Source organism: Paramormyrops kingsleyae, chromosome 3 (genome assembly GCF_048594095.1).
Source record: "Paramormyrops kingsleyae isolate MSU_618 chromosome 3, PKINGS_0.4, whole genome shotgun sequence".
Classification (NCBI taxonomy): domain Eukaryota; kingdom Metazoa; phylum Chordata; class Actinopteri; order Osteoglossiformes; family Mormyridae; genus Paramormyrops; species Paramormyrops kingsleyae.
In genome coordinates, this window is record NC_132799.1 from 40,499,056 (window position 1) to 40,526,243 (window position 27,188).

At 42.2% G+C, this 27,188-nt stretch overlaps 2 protein-coding genes across 3 annotated transcripts; both read left to right on the top strand.

Annotated features, from left to right (window-relative positions):
• The first annotated feature begins 226 nt into the window (after positions 1-226).
• On the top strand, positions 227-22,238 carry phyh (phytanoyl-CoA 2-hydroxylase). 2 transcript variants are annotated; one of them, XM_023804900.2, is made up of 9 exons: positions 227-561; positions 970-1,025; positions 1,566-1,676; positions 2,102-2,270; positions 2,425-2,506; positions 6,661-6,842; positions 7,136-7,285; positions 8,701-8,832; positions 22,089-22,238. In XM_023804900.2, the coding sequence occupies exons 1-9, from the start codon at positions 496-498 to the stop codon at positions 22,236-22,238; spliced, it is 1,098 nt and encodes a 365-aa protein (XP_023660668.1). In that variant the 5' UTR covers positions 227-495. The 2 variants fall into 2 exon arrangements, with proteins under 2 accessions (XP_023660668.1, XP_023660669.1); XM_023804901.2 differs by lacking the exon at positions 22,089-22,238 and adding an exon at positions 10,309-10,882 and having other exon boundaries at positions 229-561.
• ucmaa (upper zone of growth plate and cartilage matrix associated a) lies at positions 22,160-27,167 on the top strand. Its single transcript, XM_023804903.2, has 5 exons — positions 22,160-22,292; positions 22,529-22,597; positions 22,681-22,776; positions 25,333-25,431; positions 26,417-27,167. Exons 1-5 carry the CDS (start codon positions 22,235-22,237, stop codon positions 26,512-26,514), a joined length of 420 nt encoding a protein of 139 aa, XP_023660671.1. The 5' UTR covers positions 22,160-22,234; the 3' UTR covers positions 26,515-27,167.
• The last annotated feature ends 21 nt before the right edge of the window (positions 27,168-27,188 follow it).

Consider the following 27,188-nt stretch of genomic DNA (forward strand, 5'->3'; position numbering starts at 1 on the left):
ACTTAAATAATACAGACATGTCATGTAAAGTGTGCTATAAGCATTAAACTATGGGGGACAATGTACACCATGCAACTTTAATATTATGGGTTTTTATACGTATTTATAAGCAAGACAGTATGCTCATATTTTGGGCTGTCCCGCTAGGGACATAAAATTTACTACTTTCAAAACAATTTGTCTTTCACAGGAGACCTATCCATTCCTTCCGCCATGATTGTTGTAATGACACACGCCAACCCGGAACTCGATCGAGGCTTATTTACCTCACTGGTAAATGACTTTGTAGTGGCGTCCATGTGTTCTCATATCGTATTTACGATTTTCCCGACATGACCTGAAGGCAGGGTATGTCCCGCCTTGATCTGTTTGGTGTTGTATAACAGCTCGGTGAAACTTTGCCCCATTTGGAAACCGGGGACAGCGAACTGCGCAGTTCTCCGTTTTTATGAAAATACCCATTAATCATAGAATAAGCCTTGGAACCGCGGCACGATGTCTAGAGCAGCGAAAAGACTGAAAATGGTCCTGAATCACCTGGATCATCCTTCTACCACTCTCGTATCCTTCGCTGTGTTTTGGCCCTTCCTGACCGATGAGATCCGGAAGGCTGCGCCGTACCGCAACTCACATAGTGCGCTGCAACTTAGTAGGGAAAGCCGAGGCATAAGAAAGGGAGGCTAAGGCCTTGCATTTTCATTTGTTATTTTTTTCAGCTTTATATTTTATTTATTTTCATGTTTACATAATTTAGAAGTTACTCATGACGTGTTTAACCTTTCGCCTTCCTATTCGTGAACGATACATTAATTTAACGTGATCTAAGAATTTAGTGCTGCACTGGAATAAAGCGTAATACATAATGGACTTGTTTATGTTTTCTTTAGTTTTAATATATGCTGCTCGTTGAATAAGCCATTTGAAGTACCATCTAAAAAACTTTATGTCCGCTTCACCTTGACTGTTCAGATAGCGTCTTCTACTTCTGCGCCGTCGGTGTCCTCACATTGCACTTTACCGCTGCGGTAAGCTGCTTATGATTACCTACAAAAATTCAAAGAGTTGGACCTTCAAAGTGACGCTGATCAAGTAGATTTATCTGAGTTTACATGTTTGTAAAAATGGGATTTACTGAAGCAGATTGGGCACAGTGAAATACTTGTGGAAAAGTATACCAGTATTTACCAGTCTGGGATTTCAGCCTGCAAACTTCTATCCTTGCTGACCCCACCAGTATATATTATTCAGGTGTTTTTAAACAAAAAACCACTTATTCATTAGTGTTACAAGTCCATCTCCATAATTGAGTATTAGTCAGTGGCCCTATTTTCACCACACTGGATATGGTCAGATTGTCCTGACTACTAAAGTGAAGTTGTTACTTCCAAGTGCTGTGAATCAACTTGCTGCTATAATGGGTGCCATAGGCATACTGTTTTGTGAGACAGGGATCGTGTTAATGGACATTTCAGAAACAGAATTGGAAATAACTGTTAAAATGAGACTAGCAAATGATGGACTGAGTTGTACAAATTCTATGTTTTTTTTTAAAATCTGATTTCCAGGTACACCCTTGATAACAGCATCCTGACACCTGGGCAAAGGATTTTCTATGAGGAAAATGGCTTTTTGCTTATTAAGAACCTCGTGTCTGCAGAGGACATTGAAAAATTCAGGCAAGCCTGTGAACAGCCATAACCGACAAAATCTAAATTGTTCCAGCAGTACAAAACTTGTTTCCAGTGATTTATGACAACTTTATTTTTTGTCTCTGCATATCATAGCATGGACCTTAGTGGAAAACACATGACCACCCTTATCTCTCAGTGTATGTAGGCTGGCAGTTTAACTAGAATATCAAACAAAGTTTCATATTAACATAATATAATAGCTAGAACCACACACATTTTACAGTAATGTTGAATGGTAGCTGTTTCAGGCAGGTGCCATTTGCAGGCAGATGTGTCTCGGCAACTCTGAATCCTGAAGGTGCTCTTGTTCTGAGGCATTCAGGTAGATTGGTTTGGCTGAAGCCTGTGTGATACTGGGCCTCACTAGGAAGTCGTCTCGGCTATGAACAGATGTCTGTCTGTCCTCTCAGGACGGAGTTCGAACGCATCTGTAGGAGAGAAGTTCACATCCCAGGTCTGATCATTATGCGGGATGTGGTCATCGCCAAGTCGGAGTTTGTCCCTGACCAGAAGGCGGTGTCCAAGCTGCAGGACTTCCAGGAGGACCCAGAGCTGTTCTGCTATTGCTCCCTGCCTCAGGTCTGAAAATAGGCAACAGACCTCCCCCACCTCTGACACACTGACACCCTCAAGTCCCCCCCAAGGCCAGTCCCTGCCAGTAGTCTGATTATGGCCTAATTTCTGCTATGTCAACCGCCTTGCTTTGTTTACCTGTGCACCCTTTGTGTGTCAGATCCTAAAGTACGTGGAGTGCTTCACCGGGCCGAACATCATGGCCATGCACACTATGCTCATCAACAAGCCGCCGGATGCAGGTGAGCTTTCAAAGCTCTGGCCGCCGCCTTATCAGCACATGGCAAGGCTGTGATGAAGCTGGCACAACATTTAAAAACAGCTAGAAGATGAAAGAAAAATGTGAAACATCCTGCATATATTTTACAAACATCACACCCCGCAATCAGAGACAGTATCTGTCTTACATTGAAACAGTGGGTTTTATACACTCACCTAAAGGATTATTAGGAACACCTGTTCAATTTCTCATTAATGCAATTATCTAATCATCCAATCACATGGCAGTTGCTTCAATGCATTTAGGGGTGTGGTCCTGGTCAAGACAATCTCCTGAACTCCAAACTGAATGTAAGAATGGGAAAGAAAGGTGATTTAAGCAATTTTGAGCGTGGCATGGTTGTTGGTGCCAGATGGGCCGGTCTGAGTATTTCACAATCTGCTCAGTTACTGGGATTTTCACGCACAACCATTTGTAGGGTTTACAAAGAATGGTGTGCAAAGGGAAAAACATTCAGTATGCAGCATTCCTGTGGGCGAAAATGCCTTGTTGATGCTAGAAGTCAGAGGAGAATGGGCCGACTGATTTAAGCTGATAGAAGAGCAACTTTGACTGAAATAACCACTCGTTACAACCGAGGTATGCAGCAAAGCATTTGTGAAGCCACAACACACACAACCTTGAGGCGGATGGGCTACAACAGCAGAAGACCCCACCGGGTACCACTCATCTCCACTACAAATAGGAAAAAGAGGCTACAATTTGCACGAGCTCACCAAAAGTGGACAGTTGAAGACTAGAAAAATGTTGCCTGGTCTGATGAGTCTCGATTTCTGTTGAGACATTCAAATGGTAGAGTCAAAATTTGGCATAAACAGAATGAGAACATGGATCCATCATGCCTTGTTACCACTGTGCAGGCTGGTGGTGGTGTAATGGTGTGGGGGATGTTTTCTTGGCACACTTTAGGCCCCTTAGTGCCAATTGGGCATCGTTTAAATGCCACGGCCTACCTGAGCATTGTTTCTGACCATGTCCATCCCTTTATGACCACCATGTACCCATCTTCTGATGGCTACTTCCAGCAGGATAATGCACCATGTCACAAAGCTCGAATCATTTCAAATTGGTTTCTTGAACATGACAATGAGTTCACTGTGCTACAATGGCCCCCACAGTCACCAGATCTCAACCCAATAGAGTATCTTTGGGATGTGGTGGAACGGGAGCTTCGTGCCCTGGATGTGCATCCCACAAATCTCCATCAACTGCAAGATGCTATCCTATCAATATGGGCCAACATTTCTAAAGAATGCTTTCAGCACCTTGTTGAATCAACGCCACGTAGAATTAAGGCAGTTCTGAAGGCGAAAGGGGTCAAACACCGTATTAGTATGGTGTTCCTAATAATCCTTTAGGTGAGTGTATATTTACTTAGATATATATTATTAAAAAGGCAGTTTTTGTGATTATGCTTTTTATTAGTTTTCAATTGAGCATGCACCTAAAACCTAAAATAAGACAGAAAACAAAAATGAGTAATAATAATAAACAATGCGTGGATCTGGGAATGAATACAAATTTTGCCAAGGACATCAAAATGATAACACAGAAACATCAACAGCACAGAATGCTTGTAATAGATAAGCAAAGTCCCTTCTGTGCAAGAACTGTGGATTAACTAGCTCTATTAAATCTGGCGGTAGTCTCTTCCAGTGGAGTGATCATTAAGCATGGATGTAATTCAGAAACATTTCAAATTTGTCTGTCTTGAAAGTGGCAGTAAAGCCTGTGAATACCAGATGCTTTTCACAGTAGAGAAAGTTCAAGTGAAGAGATTTAAGTCATTTAATAAGCAAAGACTAGGGTCGAGCATGAGATCAGTGCAAAAAGACTTGGACAACATTTGAATGACATACTTCCAGAATTAAGATATAGTGGGGCAATCCCAAAACACATGAAGGAAAGTGACTGGAATTATGGCATAGTGTGCAATGTGAGCTCTGGGAAATATTCATTTTTGAAACCTCTGTTGGTGTTATATAAGGTCGATGAATATTCTTGTAATGGATTAATTGATGTGCTAAACACTTTGATGTCAGGTATAAATTGGACCATACGTTTTTGCAGTCAGTCTGGACACCCATAAATCCCTGTTCCGCTTTCCATACTGAAACAGTATGCAGTGCTTTTATAGAGCTTATTATAAATGGACAGTCAAAACCCAGTTGTAAGAATTTTTCTTGTCAGGATGGAGAGCAAGAACCAACAGCACACAACTCTTAATAGGTTTTATCATTAACTAGGGATGACGAGTTACAGTCCGATTTAGACCTCACATATGGAAGGGAAAGCACTAGGAAGCACACAAAAACTTCACTCTGCACTTTTACTCCCTTCCCCCACTGCACCTATATAGTAGTTGTCAGCCATGCTGCAGGTTATGGCTATTTGGAAAATGGCAGTGTGTTCACTTCAAACAGTTTACCACAATAAATGCAACTTGCAAATGTGCATATGTGAGTCCTCTACGCCAGAATTGGGAGTAGAGCTGTCACAATTATTCAGTTAAACTTGATTCCTCAGTTTTGTTTGTTTGTTTTTCAAAGTGTCAGTTAAAATTCTCAATTACTCGGCAATATAGTTTTGCGGGTTGCAATCTGCCTGATATCCAACATATCAACACAAGTAGATGCCTCAAGAAGGTCAGGTCCATCCTTAAGGATCCTAGCCATCCCCACTACACATCAAGGAAACCGTATCAGAGCATCAGATTACAGACAAAAAGACACTGCAGCACCTTCTACCTTCAGGCAGTAACACAATCAATAGCTGATCAGGCTATTAATAGGGACAATTTGCACATTTCCATTTTATTTTCTTTTATGATTATATTTTCTTCACATATTTCTATTACTTACCATAGGAAGCTCTCAGGGAAACTCATTTAATTGCCTGCTTCTACCACTGGTTGCGGTACTGTAATGCGTTTCATAAATAAACTTGATAAATCTGATACAATTTGATTTGATATGGAGGAAGGAACATGGAGCATAGTGGATGTAGGTCCAAATATAAAGAGAGTGAAACCCTCAGTTGTGTGGGATCATTTCACATTGAAAGTGAATGAAAAATATCCACAACAGTGCGACTGCAATGCAACCCCATCTTAAAAAGACATTCACGGACTCATCCAAAACTGAGGTTAGCCATAAATAACCTTAATTAATAACTATAAGCTATGTAACTTTTAGCCTCTTGGTGTACCCTAGTCTGTCTTTTTCATCACTTTCATTTAAATTATTATGCTGAATTTGCTATATACAATATCTATAACCGCTAAAATGAAGACTAGCCCCATTACTTACAGTAGCTGCATCATCTTACATAGTATGGTAGGCTATATAACAACTATATAATTTGGTTATATATAATATTAATTAACATGTATAAAACAAAACAGAGTTGCTCATTTACCCAAAATATACTATAGCCAAACAGAACTTATCTACCAATAGAATCTGTCAAATAAGTTGGTGTTGTTTCTGCAAGCTGTGCAAATAGACACAAAGCAGTGCTGACAAATCACTTGCTTTTGCTCAATATTGTTTCTATGAAATCCAAAATATCTCCATACAGTGGAAGACAAATCTCTTTTGGTGACCAGTCCAACAGCATGGATGAAAATGATTACAATTGGCTCCGAGAGCGCATGCAGGACTCATGAAAAAGCAGTGGCAGTAAACTTTATACTGATACTAGATAATCTTGAGAAGGAACCATCATTAAAATTGCAGCCCATGCGAAGTTTTGTTTCCTCTGACAATATTGAAATGTTTTAACGTTACTTACTGGCTTAACTCAGTTGACTATCTGTTCTTCCTATGTGATAGTTGCATTTACAAAATAGTCATTATAGAAATACAAGTAAAAATAATGGAGGGACTTGATTAAAATATGAGTAGACTACACAACTGTTACTGTTTTGCTCTACATTACATGTATAACACAAATGCACCAACAAAAGCCAGAACATCATCGCTGAATCCCTATAGTTTCTTTTGTTATCAGATTTTTCACTCTCATCGTCAATACATTACTTGATTAGTAATCGTAATAGCCCTAGTTGGGAGCTGAGCAGCGTGAACCTAGACCTCTGGCTTGGTTCCCTGACAGGGAAGAAGACGTCCCGTCACCCCATGCACCAGGACCTGCACTACTTCCCTTTCCGGCCTGCTGACCGCATTGTCTGCGCCTGGACCGCCATGGAGCACATTCACCAACGTAACGGCTGCCTGGTGGTGCTGCCTGGGACCCACCGTGGCACCCTGAAGGAGCATGACTACCCTGAGTGGGAGGTCTGTGTGCCTACAGGAGGGAGGTGCTAATGGGGGTTGGGGGTGGGGGTGGCATATGGAGCTAGATGTCCCCAACAGAGCTGGGTACAGACCCAAAAGCTGAGGATGGTGCCGTGAATTTAAAATGGTGTTGGTCCTTGTACAGTTCTTGCGTAATAATCTACTCTCTTCCCATCCTTTGAAGTTTTCTTAACTTTATTTTAGCTGCAAGTAAAGGTCTTTTCACCTAGCGGGGAAACTACAGCTTCTTTTCATCTCCTTTTGCTTCCCTCTCACATTCTACTGGCATCCAGGGTGGGGTGAATAAGATGTACCATGGTGTTCGGGACTACAACCCAGACCTGCCCAGGGTTCACCTGGAGATGGAGAAAGGAGACACGGTGTTCTTCCACCCTCTGCTGATCCATGGATCGGGAATGAACCAGACTCAGGGCTTTCGGAAGGTAACTTATACAGAACCCAATGTAGATCTCAGGCTCTGCATCAATGGATCCTTGGGTTCTAGAGCAGGATGCTCCATGCTAGTCTTTGAGGGTGAGGATCCAATAGGTTTTAGAGATAAAATTTGAATTAACATTTGGTAAAACATCTGGTAAAATAAAATCTTTATTTTTGTAATTTTTGTACAATTATGTACATAGTCAATTCAGGATTTTCTATATGTTCCAGTATTGGGAACCAAGTCCTCTGAAATTTTCCCAAAAATGTATCCTGTGGAGTGAGTAAGTTTTGGAATTTGCCCTTCAGTTATTTTGTTGTTGTGTTATCGTTAAAGCTGTTTTATGTGCGCATACCTTCTGCGGACCAATAAGGTATTAGGGGTGTAAATCACAGCTTTCCTCACGATACGATACAGTATCGATTCCTTAAGCCAACAGTTCGATTTTTTTTGATAACTCAGAAATTCCCACGATTCGATTCAGTTTGATACTGGGGATAGTAGTCGAAATGATGAAATTTCACACAATCCTTTACATTTCAATGGATTAAAAAAGGCAAATATAATTAGCATTTTATCATATTTTATTGGGAACTGTAAACAAAATCTAGTGTAGTCAAGTATGTCCCATAAATCAAGCAAAATAAAGTGCAATAAGGTAAAAATAAAAACTTTGGATGGATGTAGATTAACATGGTGACTAATTTTTATTTTGAATCAAGTCTTCTCCAGACAAATACAAAAGTGTAACAAAAAGTATGTCCATAACTGTCATGAGCTGCTCGTATGACCCTCTCGTGTGCTAGAGGCTTCTTACTTGGTCCAGCTCCCCCATTCATTTTTATACCCTTTCTTAAGTTTAGTAGAAATAAATTGGAGGCTGACTAGGCGACTCGGTAGCTTGCAGCAGCTGGCGCGGTTGAACGCGTCATCCATCCGCTATTTTTTTATGCCATACGATCTGCCCACACTACCTTTGCGATCGACCAGTAGATCGCGATCGATGTATTGGGCACCCCTGGTGTAGCCCATGTATACGTCAGAGTGGATCATGAAAACAATATTGGAACAGGCCAGAAAATAAAAATGCATGTATCGATATTTATGCGGTCACATCGATGCATCGGATCGTTTGCCGTTGAATCGATATATCGATACAAATCGATGTATTGTTACACCCCTATAAGGTATGCTTTCATAGTTACTATGATGGCAGGTACTTAAACACTGAGTTTGTGCATTGTGAGGTCTGAGGTTGGAGATCCTGCTTTGTAAACACATCAGCAACTATAAGATGGAAACTTCTGGAAAATATGACACTCACATTCCACCCCACCTCTGCAAATGTAGATGGCATTTCGGTGTTTGTTCTTGCATCCCAGAAACATAGCTGAAATCCACGTGGCTCTCCCTCCCCAGGCCATTTCCTGTCACTATGCCAGTGCAGACTGCTACTACATCGACGTGAAAGGGACAACACAGGAGAAAATTGAGAAAGAGGTGCAGGAGATAGCAGCCCGGAAGTATTCCCTGGACAACATAAAGTTTCAGGTGGGAACTAAAGTGCATGGAGCGTTAAGTGTTAACATTCCAGATTACCAGCTTGACATTCAAGATTCAGCAGATCGTTATTGTCAGCCCATCAATATACATGTTTGCGTCTAGGATGAAATATAGTCTCCCTGAGCCTCATGGTGCTCTATTTGCACATTTACTAAACAGTATACTACGACATACTAATATTTACTACACAATATACTTTACATGCTACATTTACACAGTGACAAGATGATATGCTACGTATTATACAATTCATTCATTCATTTGTTCATTCATCACTATAATAACATGTTCAGTAAAGTGTTAATTAGTAAACACTGAATTGGGATTTAGTGTTCAGATTAAAAGTTTTCAGCTAGTGCTGGTGGTCTGGCATCCCCCACAAGGACTCGTGGTGCTGCAGGTCATGCTGCACCACCCAGGTAAGCGACACCTGCCTGTATCCTAATTAGGATTGCCTGTTTAAGAACATAAATGTTCAAAAGAATGAAGTAGGAACTGAAAGCAAAAACTAGCAAAACAATTTTTTCATACGAGTTCACTTCTCTTCAGTTAACCTTGTTGTGGAAGGACAGCCATTCATTCTGAGTGACCTAGGAAGGCAGTTAGTGCCCCGGACAGGAAACACATTCTTCTGAAGGCATGCAGTGGTGATTGATTCCGCCCAACATTTTATTTGTGTAATGGAGCTCCGTAGCTGAGCAGTAAGTAGCCTCGCAAGGGAACATTTCACAGGATGAGACAACTGTGTTAAGACCTTCGCAAACACCAGCATTCTACATGGTAAAGATAAATAACTCTTTGTGAAGTAGCATATTTGTGTTTTTGCTGTAAATCAATAGCTGCCACAGACACAGACACAGCTGCCTTCAGATAAAAAGGGTTCCCACCCTTGTGTTACATTCTTTTTTATTTTTAGTGAACATTTGTGCCTCTGCTCTGTGGACATTGCTTCCTGGGTACTCTGGCTTCTTCCTGTAGTCCAAAGATATGCATTTTGGCTAATTGGTATCTCTAAATTAGCCACAGTCTCTAAGTGTGTGTGTGCATGTCCGTGCCCTGTGGCGGACTGCCTCCTGCACAGGGTTTTCCCCAGGCTTCTGCTCTCTGCTGCTTGAGACAGCTCCAGACCCTCATGATCCTGTTAGTGGTCAAGTTGGGGGTCTAATCTTGGTGGAGGCGGGAGGGAATCAGATCCGGAAGCCAGTTTGCCAGTTGTATAGTGGTGTAGTCGGTACATTTGCTTTTATGTGAGGGATATTACGCGGAACAATTTAGGTAGTGGTGAGGGGGGGATGGTGTATTTTCAAACGGGGTGGTTTTTGTCATTTTTCCCTTGGGGGGATGGCATCCACTTGCATCTCATTACAACCCAAGCACTGCCTGTATTGGACTGATGTTTTTCAACATGCTTTATTTTCAGTTAAGGTTCTCCTTCTGCTTTTTTTGGTGCCATCTGGTGTACAGGACACCTGGGCTTTGAGGGGCCGCCTGGTGCAGGGGGAGAGAACGTCAATTTGAGGGGAACTGGGATGACCGAGCCCTTGTCTCTGCCACCTGAAGCTAATCCATGTGGATGACAGGCGCCGTGCCGGGGCGTCCCGCCTCTCAGACACCTTCTGTGTAACTGATGTCACTTTGCCTGAATGATGAATCCGTTGCTAATTTTAGGCGGGGCCTGCGGGTTTGTGATTTGAGGTCAGTAGCACTTTAACCATGCAGTCAATGTTCCCCAATTCTCTAATAGATCCTTCACTGGATAGTTTATAATTTGGGCACAATTTTAGTGATAAAAGGGACAGGTTACATGTTTCTAACATAATCTGTGACATTTCTAATGTGCTGTAATACTGGAAATCTTTGTATCAGCATTAGAATGCCTTTATTGCATGGTTGCGTTTTTATTCAGTAGTGGGAGGGACTTTCGGCCCCCACTATAATTATTCAGCTTTTTAAAACACTTAAAAGAGCATGCAGTGGGATAGATGGAATGGATGAAAACAGTAGTATGTTGCCTTAAATAAATTCATTAATTGTCTGAGTTAATCTGTTCATGAGTTTATTAAACACTGGCTTGGTTCTGTTATCAATGTTGTTAAAGAAACGCATCACCGCCACACAGTGACTGACATTTTGTTTTGAGTGACTGCCTGAGCTCCTTTCCTTGGTCTGACCATGGCCAAGGAAAGTTGTAATATTAAATGACATTTCTCCAGCGGTTACCGTAGCGATAGACTTTATAGCCTGCTGTTAACCACAGAGTCTCTAGAGATGCTTTCCCACTTTAAAATTTTTGTCTTAGTTACATAAAATGCATCAATCAATGCATTTTGCTTGTGTAGCCATATTTCTGCATCGGAAAATTTGATCGATGACTGCTCACTTTCGTCTAATATCGCTGGTTTTGGCTACACTTCTTAGAGGAATAACAGTCAATAAACATCATTTTATATTCTGTGGATAACAAAAGATCAAAGTGTGTGACTGATCCCCCCCAATAACTGACAAAACCACTTCTTCATGTGCCATGGTTTTGGGATGGTGTTGTAGTTTTATATGAAATGACATGTGAAGTTCAATCTATGAGCTTTTTGCGTTTCCCATGCTTGTTTAGCATAAAGATCACAGTTCCTGTTGTGCAGTGCAAAAGCAACACGAAAGTGGCCAGGAACTACAAAAGTCCTCTTGAGGCGGCCCAGGAACAAGGTTCCTGAGCTTCGGTGGGAAAGCACCTCCAGTCTCTGTGATTTCCTCTCCAATGGGAGAAGACATGACAGGTTTTTTGAGGTCTGACCTTGTGAAGCAGAAAAGCACTTTGCCTGAGCATTAGCCAATGGAATACTAGAGCTCATAACCCGTTCAATAACAATCGTGATGGATTTCTAGGTAAATTAGTATGGCTGCCGACTGAAGGCATAGCTGTCAAGTCTCCCGTTTTGGCCGGGAAACTACTGTATTTTACCCCTCCTTCCCGACATCCTCCCGTATTAGTATTTTCCCGTAAATCTCCCGTATTATAATATCATAAAAAAAAAAATCCTCTGCCTCTCCAAACTGAACTGTCAGTAGTCTCGCGAGAACTGCCACCTGCAGTAGTCTGCAGGCTGTGTTGCCAGATTGGGCGGTTTTCCGCCCAATTGGGCTTCTTTTGGTTATGTTGGGCTGGGAAAATTGGCATTGGGCGGGTCTATAAAATTTGGGCTGTTTTTTAAAAATATTTAGCGGGTTTTACTGTCATTATTATTATTATCATTAAAAAAATATATATTAAAAATATACTAAATATATTAAAAAAAGATTATATGGAGAAACATAAACATGACATGTCTGTATTATTTAAGTTTATCCTTGCCGTCAGGTTGCAGCAAATACCAATTAAGTGGGCAAGTGTAGCGGGATCGCAAAAATATTTTCCCACCCTCATGACCTCCTAGGGCTACGTAGTAAACTACGGAGTTATACTAACTATACAGATACTGTATTAAAAAAATCATGGTGATTATATGGAGAAACATAAAAAAATGTACGTGTCACTTAGCTGTCCAGTCAGCCGTCACAATTAGTTCATTCAGAGAATCTATCAAATATGACATGACATCATCAATCAGTGACAGTCATTGGTTAACCAAACATCACAGTGAAATTGTATTGGTCACTTGTTATAAGCGCCAAAACAACTTTAAAAAGTTCAGCCCACTTGCACCTGAACAGAAGGAGACCATCTCAGCACGGTGCTTGGCTTTCCTTAAAGAAGTGCTGGCTCAATATCAAATGCACCTGCCTGCTTCAATGGAGATGCTGCGCAAACTGGAGTTGCTTTCCCCCAAAATAGTGATGTCCACTATAAACAGGCCTCGAGTCACAGACTTACCTACTGATTTTTTTTCATGTCCAGAAGACGTCTTAGAAAGCCAGTGGAGAAACGTAGGATAAGCCGGATTCTCAAGCGAACAAGCCATCGACGCTTTTTGGCTTGAAGTTGAAGCATTCAAAGATGCTGGGGGAAATAATTGTTTTAATTAAAGAACTTTCCCTGGGTGCAATCAGATTGCTCACTCTGCCCATCTCTAACGCTCACGTTGAGAGGGCATTTTCCCAAGTGACGCTGCTAAAGGATGACACGAGAAATCGAATGGGTCTGCCGCTCATATCAAGCCTCATGGATGTGCGCTCTGGTCTGAGCAGGAACGGGTGGACATCAGCCAGTTTCAAACCTCCCCAGCAATTGTTGGGGGAATTTGATTTGTATTAGCCTCATGTTTGGCTTTCATGGACTGTACATAGTTATTAGTGTTCAACATTCTTCAGTTCAAGAAATGAGTAATATACTTTGAAAAGGTATGATCCGTTCTATAAAAACTGCATGTGACTGACTAAATAGTTCTAATTTTTTGCTCACAAGGAAGCTTGTTTGTGCATTTTTCTGTGTTTATTTTATAAAACTGTTTTTAATGTCATGCTCTTTATCAGGCTACATCTATACTTTTACGTTCAACATAAGTTTTTTGCTAGGTGGAGATTTGGGCTGGTTTTTATTGAGGTGGGCGGGTTTTACATTCAGTTTGGGCTGGAAAGCAGGTCATTTACAACATTAACCAGGTCATAAATGCAGAGGTTAAAATGGCAATGCTGTGTGCCAAAAACAACATTATTTTCACCTTCTGTGACGACTTCAACAAGGATACAAAGTCTGCAACAAATCTGTATAATAAGTCATTAGTGAATGCCAGAGAGCCACATTAGTGAACATGAGAAATTAAAAGAAAATGTGTAATGAAAATAAAATGTAAATGAGAAGTGGTTATTTTAGATTTCTTGTACACCTGTCTTAAAATGTAAGGGATACTGGAGCTTGGTTGGGGTGGTGGGATGGCTCGCGGTGGGTGCCGGAAAATTTCCCTTATTTTCAAATCCAAAACTTGACAGGTATGACTGAAGGGTGTTGCCCAACTTGTGTGAAACATCGTGTACTCTCTGTGGCCCTGGGCCTGTCATATCCATCATTTATTTCTTTTATTTTGATATCATTTGGTTGAATAAATGAACCAGGAGCAGATGAAAGACTATAGCTGCCAGTGAGCCTTCATGGCATCTGTTTTTTTTTTTTATTAGGAAGTTTTTTATGCATATGCCTCTGCAGGACACCAAAGCTATAACAAGTCAATGTTATTTAAGGGAGTCCAGAGGGTTATTGATACATGGCCAAGCTTGGATTGTATGAGCCATTACTCAGGAACGAAGTATTCACCTATGATTTGCCAAGTGAGCCAAGGAGAACCTGTCCTTAATGTGGTATAAGGCAAAGCATCTCTTACACAGGCTTGTGCCCACTTGAGGAGATAAGGCGATTTTAAAAATTATTATTACTCCCATTTCCATAGCAGACCAGGCTGCCGTCCCCCCTCCCAACCACCCACATGTCTGAGATTAGCTTGGCCCCCAGTTCACACCCCCCCTGATTCATTCGAATGCACTGACCGGACGACCATGATATTAATTTTCAAGCACGTTAAAATGGAGAAATGGAGCCTGATCTCGCCTATGTTGGAGAACATGCTAACGACATAAAAACGGATTCTTGGGGGTGTGTGATGATACTGGGATGGGGGGCAGATAAAGGGAAACATGCCCTCTCCCCCTCCTGGAGTGTTGGGAGGACTGGGAAATAAAATACACCAGGTTCACGGTCTGTCAGGTTGATAGTCATTTGCAAACAATTTTTGCTGCTAGTAAAATGCTTTAATTAAGAAGGAAACACTCTGGTTCTTTCTGTCTCCCTGGAGGCGGGGTTTCTTCACCTCACACAGCTGTCTCTTGCCCTGAAAAACAGCTTACTGAAAAGGACCATTTGCCATGAAAGGGGAAATTTACCTAATGCTTATAGCCAGGAGCCCTCTAACATAGAGTACTGGTGCCAGATGTGAGTATAGCTAAATGCGCGTTTAATTTCACCACACCCACACTCACCATGGCCTAATGATCTGAGATGTTCCGATGTGATCAACTGTGTTGCCACAACAAGTCTGAGTGGTGAGCATTTAAGAGATTTGTTTATTCTTTTCCAGGGCCCTTTCGGAGGGAGGTACCTGGTTTCAAAGGGGGGAGGGGACACTGCAGGGAACCATGAGCACAAATCAAGCAGTGTTAGACAGGCAGAGACCTCCCTAGAAGTAGCCACACTCCCTCACTCCTTCCTTCCATCACTCCCTCATATACTTAAAATGTACACATACACAAACATACTTACTTGCATACAGAACCATGTGGAGACACATCTGAGTTGGACACGAACTCATGTGTGTGTAAAACCATGCAGATGCACAAAGACATGCACACACTGACAGATGCAAAGATTGTAATGGGAACAACCAATAAGGAGCATGCATTAATCATGAAATCTCACACAGAAAAACACACACAGTGGGACACAATGTACAGGGATGCGTGAGTGTTCTAATACACACTGGGGCATATAAGTGTGTTTTACTAGACACACACTGGGACACAAGCATCCTGGTCGTCCATCCTGATCCTGCTAGGCCTCTCTGCAGCCTTTGATACAGTAAATCATCAAATCCTCCTGATCACCCTTTCTCAACTTTGCAGCACTCGAACAGACAGATCAAGTGGGGTGCAGAGGTGCTATGTCAGGTAACAACCATTGTTCCCCATGGCTCTGTCCTTCATCCTTTCCTCTTATATCTTTACATTATCTCTCAAGGTCAGATCATCCAGTCTCATGGCTTCACCTAACACTATTTCACAGAAAACCATTGAGATATACCTGACCTTCCCTCCTGACGGCACCACTTTCTCTGTTTGGATCTCTATGCCTCAGTGACATCGCAGCCTGCACAAAGAACCTTCACTTCCAGCTAAATCTCTCCAAGACTAAGTTTTTTTGCCCTGCCATCTCTACCTTCCATCACAACATTGCTGTTTAGATGACATGCTGTCTTTTGCTGAGCATATAACAGCACTGTCCTGATCTTGCAGATTTGCCCAGTATGACATCAGGAAAATAAGTTGACTCCTTGACAGCATATATGTTTGTATTATGCTATCTGCCTCACTTGTACACCACTTTGAACAAATGCATCTGCGAAATAAAAGTGAATATAACACACACAGGCTAGGACACATAAGTATGTGATGACATACATACATGCACTGGGACACTTAAGTGTGTTATAACACACACTATGGGTCACACAAGCATGTCCTGGCAGAACACACACACGCTCACACTTCAGCTCCATTCTCTGAGCCTCTTGCTAACAGCTCACCCATTCAGTGCTCTCTCTCTCTCTCACACTTGCTCCTCCCTGGGCTTGTGCCAGGACTCAGGTGGAGTCTGAGCAGCAGCAGTGTAGCTCACAGAGGAGCCTTGTTGGCTCTCCTATTTAACTCCTTCTGTCAAGGCACTCCAGTGAAACCCCGAAGAGATTCACAGCTGCTCCTGCTCCCCTTGTTACGATTAGTAAAGGAGGCTTCATCTGCAGTTTCCTGCAGATTACATGGGGATGGATGTAACGTGGTAGATACTGACCTAAGCTTGAAAGAAAAAAGCTGTAGGTTCTGTTAGCTGGTTTAGCACTATACCTTTAACAAATGTGTTTTTCTGGTTTTCCTCTGTTTCCTGCTGTTAAATTACAGATTGTACTGTTTGTAACTTCAGAGCAACTGAAGTAACATCATCATCTTCTGTGAGCTACTGACAGTCAGACATAAATTCCCTGTTTGTGTGAACATATTTCGCCAAACTGGATTATGATTCTATTGGGATATTTTTCTTATAGAATTATACAGACAGTATAAGGGACTTTTCTGTTTCTAGAAAAAATGGTCAATTTTTCAATATATCACTGTGGCAAAACTATGAAAAAAGTATTTTTTCTCAGTACCAGTTAAATGCTTCAGAACACCTGCTGGAAACCATAATATTCTATTCGTCACACTGCTTGTACTTGAATGTTAACAGGAGTAGAAGTCAGTCTTATGGAATCTGAATTTATTTTGCTTGTCTAATATGTATTTGTAGGATGCAGAGAGAGTGTTGTGAGGTTGCTTTGCAGGTCAGTGTTGCCAAGCTTTTCCAGATCAGGCCTCGATCAAAAGAAATTCATTAGGATCCTTCTCTGTCTGTGAAGTGTTACACAGACAGCTCTGACACTGTGGCTGCACCAATTCAATATCAAGACCTTGTTGTTCAAAAATTTGGGAGATTATTGAATTTTCCCTAGTAATGGCTATCCTACTTATCACTTGGGAGCAATACAAAGGTCCTAGCCAACAGTGGGGCTTAGTCTTTTCTTCAGCCAGTGTTCATGTTTCTTCCCTCAGAAGGATTTTGGGTGAGAGAGGGCCATGAGAGAATATAAAAAGCGACTCAGAGCTCAATGTATGAGTCTCCTGTAACAATGTACTATGACAATTGTGCCATACTTTTTTGGCTGACATGCCCCCCTGTCTGTGTGGTGAGAAACTAAAGCTGAATTCAAGCTTGTTAAAGCCTTGTGGTGGTAGAATCATGGTTTGGAGATGCTTTGCTGCACCTAGACCTGTCTCTAAGTCACTCAGTTCCAGAACATTCTACAGCAGAATGTCAGGTTATCCACCATGAGCTGAAGCCGAGGAACCAGTAGGTCCTGCATCAAGACATTCATCTGAGAGACAATAATGGGAGGAGAGTCCACATCAGAAGTTTTGGAGAACCCTAGTCAACAAGTTGGGCCAAAACCCTCTGAAAGGACCTGAACCAAGCAAGCAATGCGATTAGACCCACAGATGCCATATGCCTGCATGGAGGATTGAGCTAAAACTGCACCATGGCTCACTGAGGGAGTGTGCAATGACTAGAATCAGAATCAGAATCAGAATCAGAAAAACTTTAATTATCCCGGAGGAAATTGCTCATGTTACTACAGACGGTCACACATAGACACAGGACAAGAACATAAAAGAAAAGAATATCAGATATAAGAATAAGAACTAAAAATAAAGTTATGAGAGACTCTGCGCTATGTACACCATGATATATACAGAAGCAGAAATACAATATATATAAATAGAATAAATACTGTTACGTGGTAATTTACACAGGTAAATTACCAGATGAACATTGCACATCCGAATAGCAGCAGGTTTCTTGCCCAGGCTAAGGTATGGTATGTAAGGTAGGTATGGTGTGTGGCGGGATGGAGTTTATTTATTTATTGTAGCGTCTGAGGCTGGGTGTGAGATCATTTTATCGAGTTATATAGTCTGATGGCCGTAGGTAGGAAAGATCTTCTGTAGCGTTCAGTGGAGCACTTAAAGCTAGTCAGCCTGTAGCTAAAAGTGCTTCTCTGATCATCCACCACATTGTGGAGCGGGTGATCAGCATTGTCCATGATAGACTGAAGTCGGAACAATATCCTCCGTTCAGCCACCATTTCCAAGCTGTCAAGTTCCTCACCCACTACAGAAGCCGCTTTCCTAATAAGTTTGTTCAGCCTCTTGGCCTCTGCCACTTTCATGCTGCCACCCCAGCTTGCTACAGAGAAGAAAATGGTGCTGGCCACCACAGCCTCATAAAACATCCGCAGCATGGTGTTGCAGACTCTAAAAGACCTGAGTCTCCTTAGGAAGTACATCCTACTTTGACCCTTCTTGTAGGTAGCCAGTGAATGCTTTGACCAGTCCAGCTTATTGTCCAGGTGGACGCCGAGGTACTTGTAGTCCTGAACGATCTCCACATCCACCCCCTTAATGGACAGGGGAGTAGCAGGAGACCGTAATCTTTTTAAGTCAACCACCAGTTCCTTGGTCTTGTTGATGTTGAGTTGCAGTTGGTTCAGCTCACACCATTCCACAAACCTGTCCACCGCCTTCTTGTATTCCGAGTCGTCTCCATTCCTGATGCATCCAACTATAGCTGAGTCATCTGAGAATTTCTGCATCTCTTGTATTTGAAGTCGGATGTATACATGGTGAAGAGAAACGGTGACAGAACTGTTCCCTGAGGAGCTCCAGTGCTACACATTACTGTGTCTGAGACACAGCCCTGCAGCCTCACGTATTGTGGCCTTCCTGTTAGATAGTCCATAATCCATGAGACTAAGGGGGACGGAACCTGCATAGCAGACAACTTACTCCCCAGTCGGGCAGGCTGAATGGTGTTAAAGGCACTGGTGAAATCAAAGAATGTGATCCTTAGGGATCCTCCAGGTTTCTCCAAGTGGCTGTAGGCACGGTGCAGCAGGTAAATAATGGCATCATCCACTCCAACCTTTGTCCGATAAGCAAACTGAAGTGGATCTAGTGCTGGTAGAACTACTGGGTGGAGTGAGACGAGGACCAGTTTCTCAAAGACTTTCATGCAGTGAGAAGTGAGTGCAACTGGCCTGTAGTCTGATGGGGCACAGGGTCGTGCCTTTTTCGGGACAGGGACTAGACATGATGATTCCACAGCACCGGAACCTTCATGATATTTAGGCTTAACTTGAAGATCTTGTGCAGAACTCCGCATAGCTGGGAGGCACAGGACTTCAGGACTACAGCAAGTGAGTAGTTACAGAGATTCCTGTTAATGGTGGGAATCAGTTATGTGGGATCGAAGTGTGACCTAACTGGCATTTTCTTAGGTTAAGTTTAATTTTACACAGTAAATAATGTTATTTCTTCATTTATTGTTTTTATATAATCAGTATGGTTGAAGACCCAAAGTATAGGAAATATGCAGAAAATGTTTGGGAGGTGAATATTTTAACAACTTTGTACATGTCCTTGTAAAACACGGCCTTTATTGCTGTTTTGACTTTATTACTCTTTTTTGTGATGGGAGGAGAAGAATGCTGACTATCTTATATCATAAAGAATTCACATTCATTTCACAAGGTCTATATTTTTGTTTCTTCTGGAACATTCCTTTGATTGGAATTACGGTGGGTTGTATGATTTATGGATGTGATATTCTCTTATCCCTCTGAGGTGATCAGTTTGTGGGTGTTGTCGCAGACATCTTCTGAACGTGTGTGTACAAGCCTGTGGGTCCCACTATGAGGTCAAAGGATTTTTGCACATATTTGATAGTATCCAGATTTAGAGCCCCGAAATACACAGGCCTGTAATGCCACAAAACTTGTACACAGTCTTACTGATACAGCCTTGATATGGAAACAAAGCCCCTTTAGCAAACTGTAATCTGCAAAGCCAACACAACAAATATTCATACTAGCAGGAGACTCTGATGATCTTGTGCAAACAGGAACAACTGTCTATTTCGCTCCCTCACACCTCTTATGCAGCTTGGTTTATACTGTTGTGGTGCTAGATATCTTCACCTGGGAAGATGTGCAGCTTTTGTTGATCTCCATTTTGAGGGACAGTGGATACCGTTATTCAGACCTAGGCACAAGCCAGCTCATCTATGAAGTTTATGAAATTAGACGATTTTTGTCCCCAAAACATGATAGATGGACTGCTTCTATTGATATATGCATATATTGTCAAAAATCAATTTTTATGGGACACAAACATGATCATTAAAGAATGGCCCTTGCTGCCATGGTGATGCAAGCTTGTATATGGCCCTCAACTAAAAATAATTGCCCCAAGGGCTGCTCTTATCTTATTGTAATGATTATAATAGTCAAGCCATAGTTGATTTTACTGGGTGCAGGGGGTGCCCCTATTGGTCAGATGAAAATGCTATGTAAACATATCAAGTTCCTTAAAGTTAAATTATATTATAAAGTTATACTTCAAAATGTGGCCTTGGGAGAAAAGCCTAGAGTTGCCAATGAGTCCTGCTCACTCTCTCAGAGGAAGTGACATTTTTCTGAGACTTACAAGCAGGGCGAGGGTAAGGGTCAGGCATTGCTGGTTTATCCGAAACTTGCCTCATGCAGCACGGCAAGCTTTCTGTTTCTGTGGTGACAGAGTTGGACTGGGGCGGGGGGCAGGGCTGAGCATACACTCACTCAGGGCCGTGCAGAGACGTTTAAAGGGGCGGGTGCTCAAAGTTAAAAAAGATAGAACAGGCTGAATAACAACAACTCACATTCATGACAAAGCTAATATGGAATTATGTGGATATCCATATTAGATCGTTTTTAGTGAAATAAAAGCCCTCCAGAAAAGAAGGGAAAAGTTCTGTAACTTACTTTAAAACAAAACATGTTCCCTAAAACGGTGGACAGAGCTACAGACCCCCTTGTAACACCCTTACCCAGTTAGCTAGCAGTTAATGACCACCACTACTTGTGCAGTTCATAAAAGGACAGGTAATGTTTGTTGCGCTGTTGCACAAACAGCATGCTCATTTATTTCAATTCATTTGTTGTTATAGACTATAGTGTGCGCTGTACACCCTATTTACTGTTTTGTTGCAGTCTGCACCTTCCAATTAATTTGCCTGCTTCTCCTCCAGCTCCGCACCACCCAGCCTGCAGAAAATGCGCGTGCACTTTGCGAGCTTGTACCCGGCTCGTAACGAGCGCGCTCTGCCCTCAAGGGCGAGCATTGGTTAATGGCAGTCATGTGACTGATGCAAGCCAGATCCTTTTATTTATCAAAATTGAGATTAATAGTTACATTTTATTGTTGAGGGGCAAAGACAGGGCTCCATATGCACATACACATAAAAAAAAAAAACCCAAGAAAAGGGCACTTGAGGCATCCTGGAGGAAAGGGGCGGGTGCTCAAGCACCCTCCGCCCCCCCCTCTGCACGTGCCTGCACTCACTGCAGTCATCTTGCCTGCATGCCCTGCATGCGCTCGGCCAGTACTTTGCCAGCTTCCAGCATTGTAAATGTAATTGGAGTAATCCATTAACAAATCACTTAAATCCTCAAACAGATCTAAACAGATTATTTTGTGTATTGATCTTGACACTGTGTTTATGTGAGTGATTGTTAATGTGATGACAGACTATGTGGCTGCACTCTTTTTGTTTGTCTGCCATGTTACTATGCAAAGTGTGAGTTAATTAGAGTGTGTTATTGCCATTTAAAGTGTGTGGGTTTTGGGCAGCACCTATGTTGTCCACAGTGGTGAACAAGTGTAAGAGGGGCATGGATACCCTGGGCCAGAATTTCTAGCTACGCCCCTGATGGTGAATAGCATCCATTGGATATGTAGCTGTACAGATGTCATATCAATGTTAAGGTACTGTGTTGAGTGCGTGTTTATGTGTGAATGCAGTTGTATGAGGTGAACTCTGTGTCTCTAACACATGCTCTGTGTCTCTGGTTGGTTCCCTACAGAAATCATCCCTTAAAAGTCCTCCCCCCTCTCCCTTGAAATTCCAGCCTCCCGCCCCTCATGAGCACGCTCACTGCAGACGTTTCTTCACACTCGCCTCATTCACCATTGTTCTGGTCCCAGCGCTGCTGTGCTTCCACTCTGCACCATGACCAGGACGCTCGCGGTGCTCCTGTCCCTGCTCGCCGCTCTAATCGTCATGGCCTGTGAGTACGACCGAGGAGCGTTACGTCCCTGTGGCTGAGTGGAAGCCACCACTGCCATCCAGGAGATACTTCTAAGCAGCTCAGAACTTATTAAAGTTATTATCTATGTTTATTATTATTTATTGTTGAACTTTTTAGGCACTTTTCAGGAATTTTCTTTTTATCTGAGGTGTTTAGTACAAGGTAAAAAGGTATCAGGAAAAATATGAAATAAAAACATAATTGTCCTCAAACAGTCAGCAATGGGGTCCAGGGAGCAGCAGTGTCAACTGACCAGAAGGACGTGAAAGCAACGGAGCCCCAAGGTGAGCTTGTCATCCCTTGTGCCCTGTCCCATCTGTGAGCTGGCAGCACCATGACCACATCCCTCTGCTATCGCCCCCTTCAGAGCATGCCAGCAGGGTCTTCGTGTCTGGCTCGGATGCCTCGAGCTTCTTCAAGAGACGTAGCCAGCGTTCCATAAAGTCACAGTATGAGCTCAATGGTGAGACTTCTTCCTTTGTGTTCTGGATCTTCTCTTGGTCTGTCCCCACCCCTTTAAGGATGAGACGGGGGGGGGATTCACTGTTGGTTTTGGGACAGACAACTAGGTCAAAGAGAGAATCATAAAGGAGGACCCAAATCAAGATCCACTCTAAGGAAATTTTTGGACCATAGACTAAGTTAGAGACCTAGTATAGGAAAGTGCTCTGATCCCTGGACCGAGCAGTTAGGTTCTGGGGCCAGTGTGGGAGTTTGATTCACAGCCAAGTGGCCCGTGGTCAGCAACAGATGCCGTTCCCCGTAGCAGCGGTCTATGGTCCAGTGCTGTGGTTGACCAGGCTTTTGCCAGGCAACAGACGCCTGGAATGGCTGGGGGATTGTGGCATGCAGGAGGACAGGTTTCAGGTGTCTCTGGACCAGCTCCGGATAGGGGCTGGGAATGGGAAGCAGCTGGAAGCAGCTGAAGGAGTCACAGGATAGCATGGAGCAGAGCCCACACTGAGCCCACCAACCCTCATCAGCCCCTGAACAGCAGAACTACATACTAAGGGCAGACTAGACGGTCGTCAGATGAAAATAATGAAAAATAGGCTCAAGCTCTGGAAAATTATCGCGCAGAGAGTTTCCAAAAGCCCCAAGCTAGATGTGTGTGACTGTGGATCGAGCTGAAGGGTCCCCTTGGCTGCGGGGAGGCTTTGGAAGAGGAGCATGGAGCTGGAATGTGCAGGCGTATCTGTGGTTAACCCCTGGCAGGTTTCAGGCCAGGGCAACCTGTTTATACAGTTTATACGCACTAAAGACAGAGGGACCTCAGCCCCGCAATAACCTGCGTTGGATAAATCCCCTCACAACACTGGGCAAATTTGTGATTTTTGATCACAAAACAAAGCAACTTCTGCAGGAATGATAAATCTGCACAGCTGGTGAAGTTATCTAAATCCTGAAATTTACATCGATATTCACACTTTAAGAGCAAATTTCCAGAACTCGATAAGACCATGCGATGCATTTCTGTGAATTTTAGTTCTCAGCTAGATTACATGAGGACTGAATGAGTTTTTGTTCCTGGTACTGTAACACAGGGAAGCTTCTTCTCAGTCATGTCTAAATAACAGTCTGAGTGAGTTTTGGACATTTGCTCTACATTTTTTATAGCTATTTTGTTATGCTAAGTGAATCATTTCAGGCTACTTTTTCATAGTGAGGATTTCTGAGACAAATCTGATTAACTTGCACAAACTGTAGTCCAGCTGGATCAGGGTTCAGAATCCACAAGTTGACCGGGTAACTGGTGCTGGTATTTCATTTTCGACTTTTATTTGTATCATGATGGTGATTTGAATGTATGACATTGTGTCTTGCTGTGTAACACTATTTTACTGTATGGACCTCTGACATCTACGGGCAGGTTCCTTTATCTGGGTGTAGCCCCATAGCATCTGTGTGTGTTTGTGTGTGTGGGGGGGGGGGGGGCATGTATATATATATGACATTGTGGGGACCAAATATCCTCATATGGTGATTAAAAAAAAAAAAAGTGTTATTTTGACCTTGTGGCATTTTTCCTGTCCTCACAAGTGCAAACTAAGTTTTATGAAAAAAAATCTCTGAATGCAATCAAAAACTAAAAATGCTAAAAGTCTTGTATTTTGTTTGGTTAATTATGGTTAAGGTTAGGGCTGGGTAGGGGTTAAGGTTGTCATAGTCGGGATTAGGATTTTGCCCATAGACATAGACTTAAATCGACAGTCTCTCTCTCTCTCTCTCTCTCTCTCTCTCTCTCTCTCTCTCTGTCTCTCTCTGTATGTGTATGTGATACAGGGTTGACATTTATCATTTACATTAATGCAAAATGTGTGGTTAGATGTGAGATTTGTTTTGGGGGGGCTGGGTGGTAGAAACAGCAGTCTATTTGGTTTGCTTTTGGGGGGTGTCTGGGAGGTGCTATGGCTAAATGAGTGTACTGCTGAAGGGCATGAGTCAAACTGGTCGGCATGTTAGGTGCTGCAAAACTAAATGAAAAACTACTACTGGGCTGAAAGTCTCCGTAGAGGCTGCTGATGCACTTCAAATGATCATAAGGTGTGTCTGAATGTAACAGAGTATGTGGCCAGTGATTCATTTGCTCCAAAATGATTGGATGGTGAAGGGTGACACCCATTTGGGCCTCATCCTTCATTCAACACCACCATCCAGACAGGTGATCACATGATGCTCTGCAGGGGCTATCAGGAAACATGCTTTATTTACATGTACATTGTTGTGTACTGTACATTTACAGTACAAATGACTTAAGGTCATTATCTTATCAGTGCAACTAAACTGCAAACTTTAGTGATTTAATATTAGCCTGCATTTCTACTATTGTAAACAGACAGTTAAATGTTTATGGTATTTATTTATTAGCCCAGATTAACTTGCATATATTTACAGGCACTAAAGTGGGCTATTAAGAGTTGGTGGCTGTAGATAAGGTGAAGTGTGACATATCCTGCAAATGGTCAGGGCAACCATTCTAGTATCATATTTCTACATTGCACATATTGCCCACATACAGTTGAGCAAAGACAGCGCCTAGCAGCAGATGAGCAGCGAAGGGAGTACAGAGAAGAGCAGAGGAACGAGTATGAAAACTATGTGGAGGAGGTGCGTGATGGTAAGTCATCGTCAGGATGATCCCATTCTTATTTTGCATCACTGATGAGCCACGGAAATCATTCTTACTATCAGGCTGCTGCATGGTGCAGTGGTCAGCATCAGATTTCTTTATCTTTTCTATCTTTCATGCCTAAATAATATTATTCTGATGTTTTTACACTCCTCTAAATAAAAATGACAGCAGACATATTTCTCAGAAATTCAGAATTCTGTCCACTGGTATAAAGGTCAGTTTACTGCATGCCAAATGCTTCTGTATAATAGCATATTTAGGAATCCCGTTATAAATGCATATTCAAAAGCCAAACACCGGGAACAAATGCATAATAATTAATGAAAACAAAATGACTACAGGGCAGCGTGGTGGCGCAGTGATTAGCGTTACTGCCTCACAGTGAGATGGTCCTAAGTTTGGTCCTGGGTACTTTCTGTGTGGAGTTTGCACGCTCTCTCTCTGTTCGTGTGGGTTTTTCCCGGGGGCTCCAGTTTCCTCCCATGGTCCAAATGCATGCAGGATAGATTGATTGGTGAGTCTAAATTGGCCCTGTGGGTGTATGTGCTACTGATGGGCAAATGAAGCTTCATGACCCATTTTCTGTATTTTTTTACCTCACTAGATGGTGCTCTTGGCTTGCTTTGGGGCATGCTTTGAGCCCTTTTTTGAACAGACAGCACCATCTAGTGGAGTCAAAAAATACATCAAATGGTTCATAAGTATCGTTTTGTCCATCACTAGTATGCGCCCTGCGGTGTGTTGGCGACTACCCAGGGTTGGTTCCTGCCTGCGCCTATTGTTCCCCCCTGTGACCCTAGTTGGGATACATTATGAATTTATATCTGTGATGATATTTGCATATTATGACACATTATTGAGGATTTTAAGATTAATGACATTTTCAAAATATAGGGATGAATACCTCTGCATTAGCTTAACCTCTGACCTTTGACTCTATAACTGGCTGTCCCTCCTATGCACACCACAGAGCAGGAAGAGCGGACCCGTGAGAAGACAGAGCAGTGGCGGGAATTCCACTATGATGGGCTGTACCGCTGGTACCAATACACCCGCCATCACGTCTGAGCTCCACCTGAGGGGAACATAGAACATCAAAAACATAAGGAAAGCGTGAAACCAGGGAAACTTTTCTGTCTAACTTTTTTTAGAAGTCTCTTTGTTCACTGCAAAAACAAAAATAAATTGGCTGTAGTTGATAGCAACTGAAACTTTCTACTTAATTACATTTTTAGGTTGTTAAAAAATCCTGCAGTTGTGTAAACTTCAGAACTACTGTCTGATTATTATGGTTTTTCAGATATGTTAAGTATATTTTATATATCCTCATGTCTTTGCCATAACTTTTTAGAGATCAAGCTTCCAGAGAGTTTCATAGCCTACATCCAAATTTAAGGATTTCACTCTCAATACATGTTCATTGTGTTTTTCTGTTTCACAATCCATTTTCAATACGCGTAATTAAAGTAGGATACTTACAATAAATCTTGAGGAGAAAATGTCTGATACAGACTCAAGGGAGGATTAGCGCAAAATGAAATCCTGTGTTTATGCATTTATGAGAAGTTCCATTGTTACCCAGAGTGCATCTGGGTGCAGAACCCAAACCAACACCCTAAGCTACCTACCTAGTATACCATGGGTTTCTTAATGCATGTATCGAACCTAACTATGTTTAAAGAAACTGTACAAGCGGATAATAAATAAATACTGTAATCCGAGCAAGCATGATTTGTGAATTC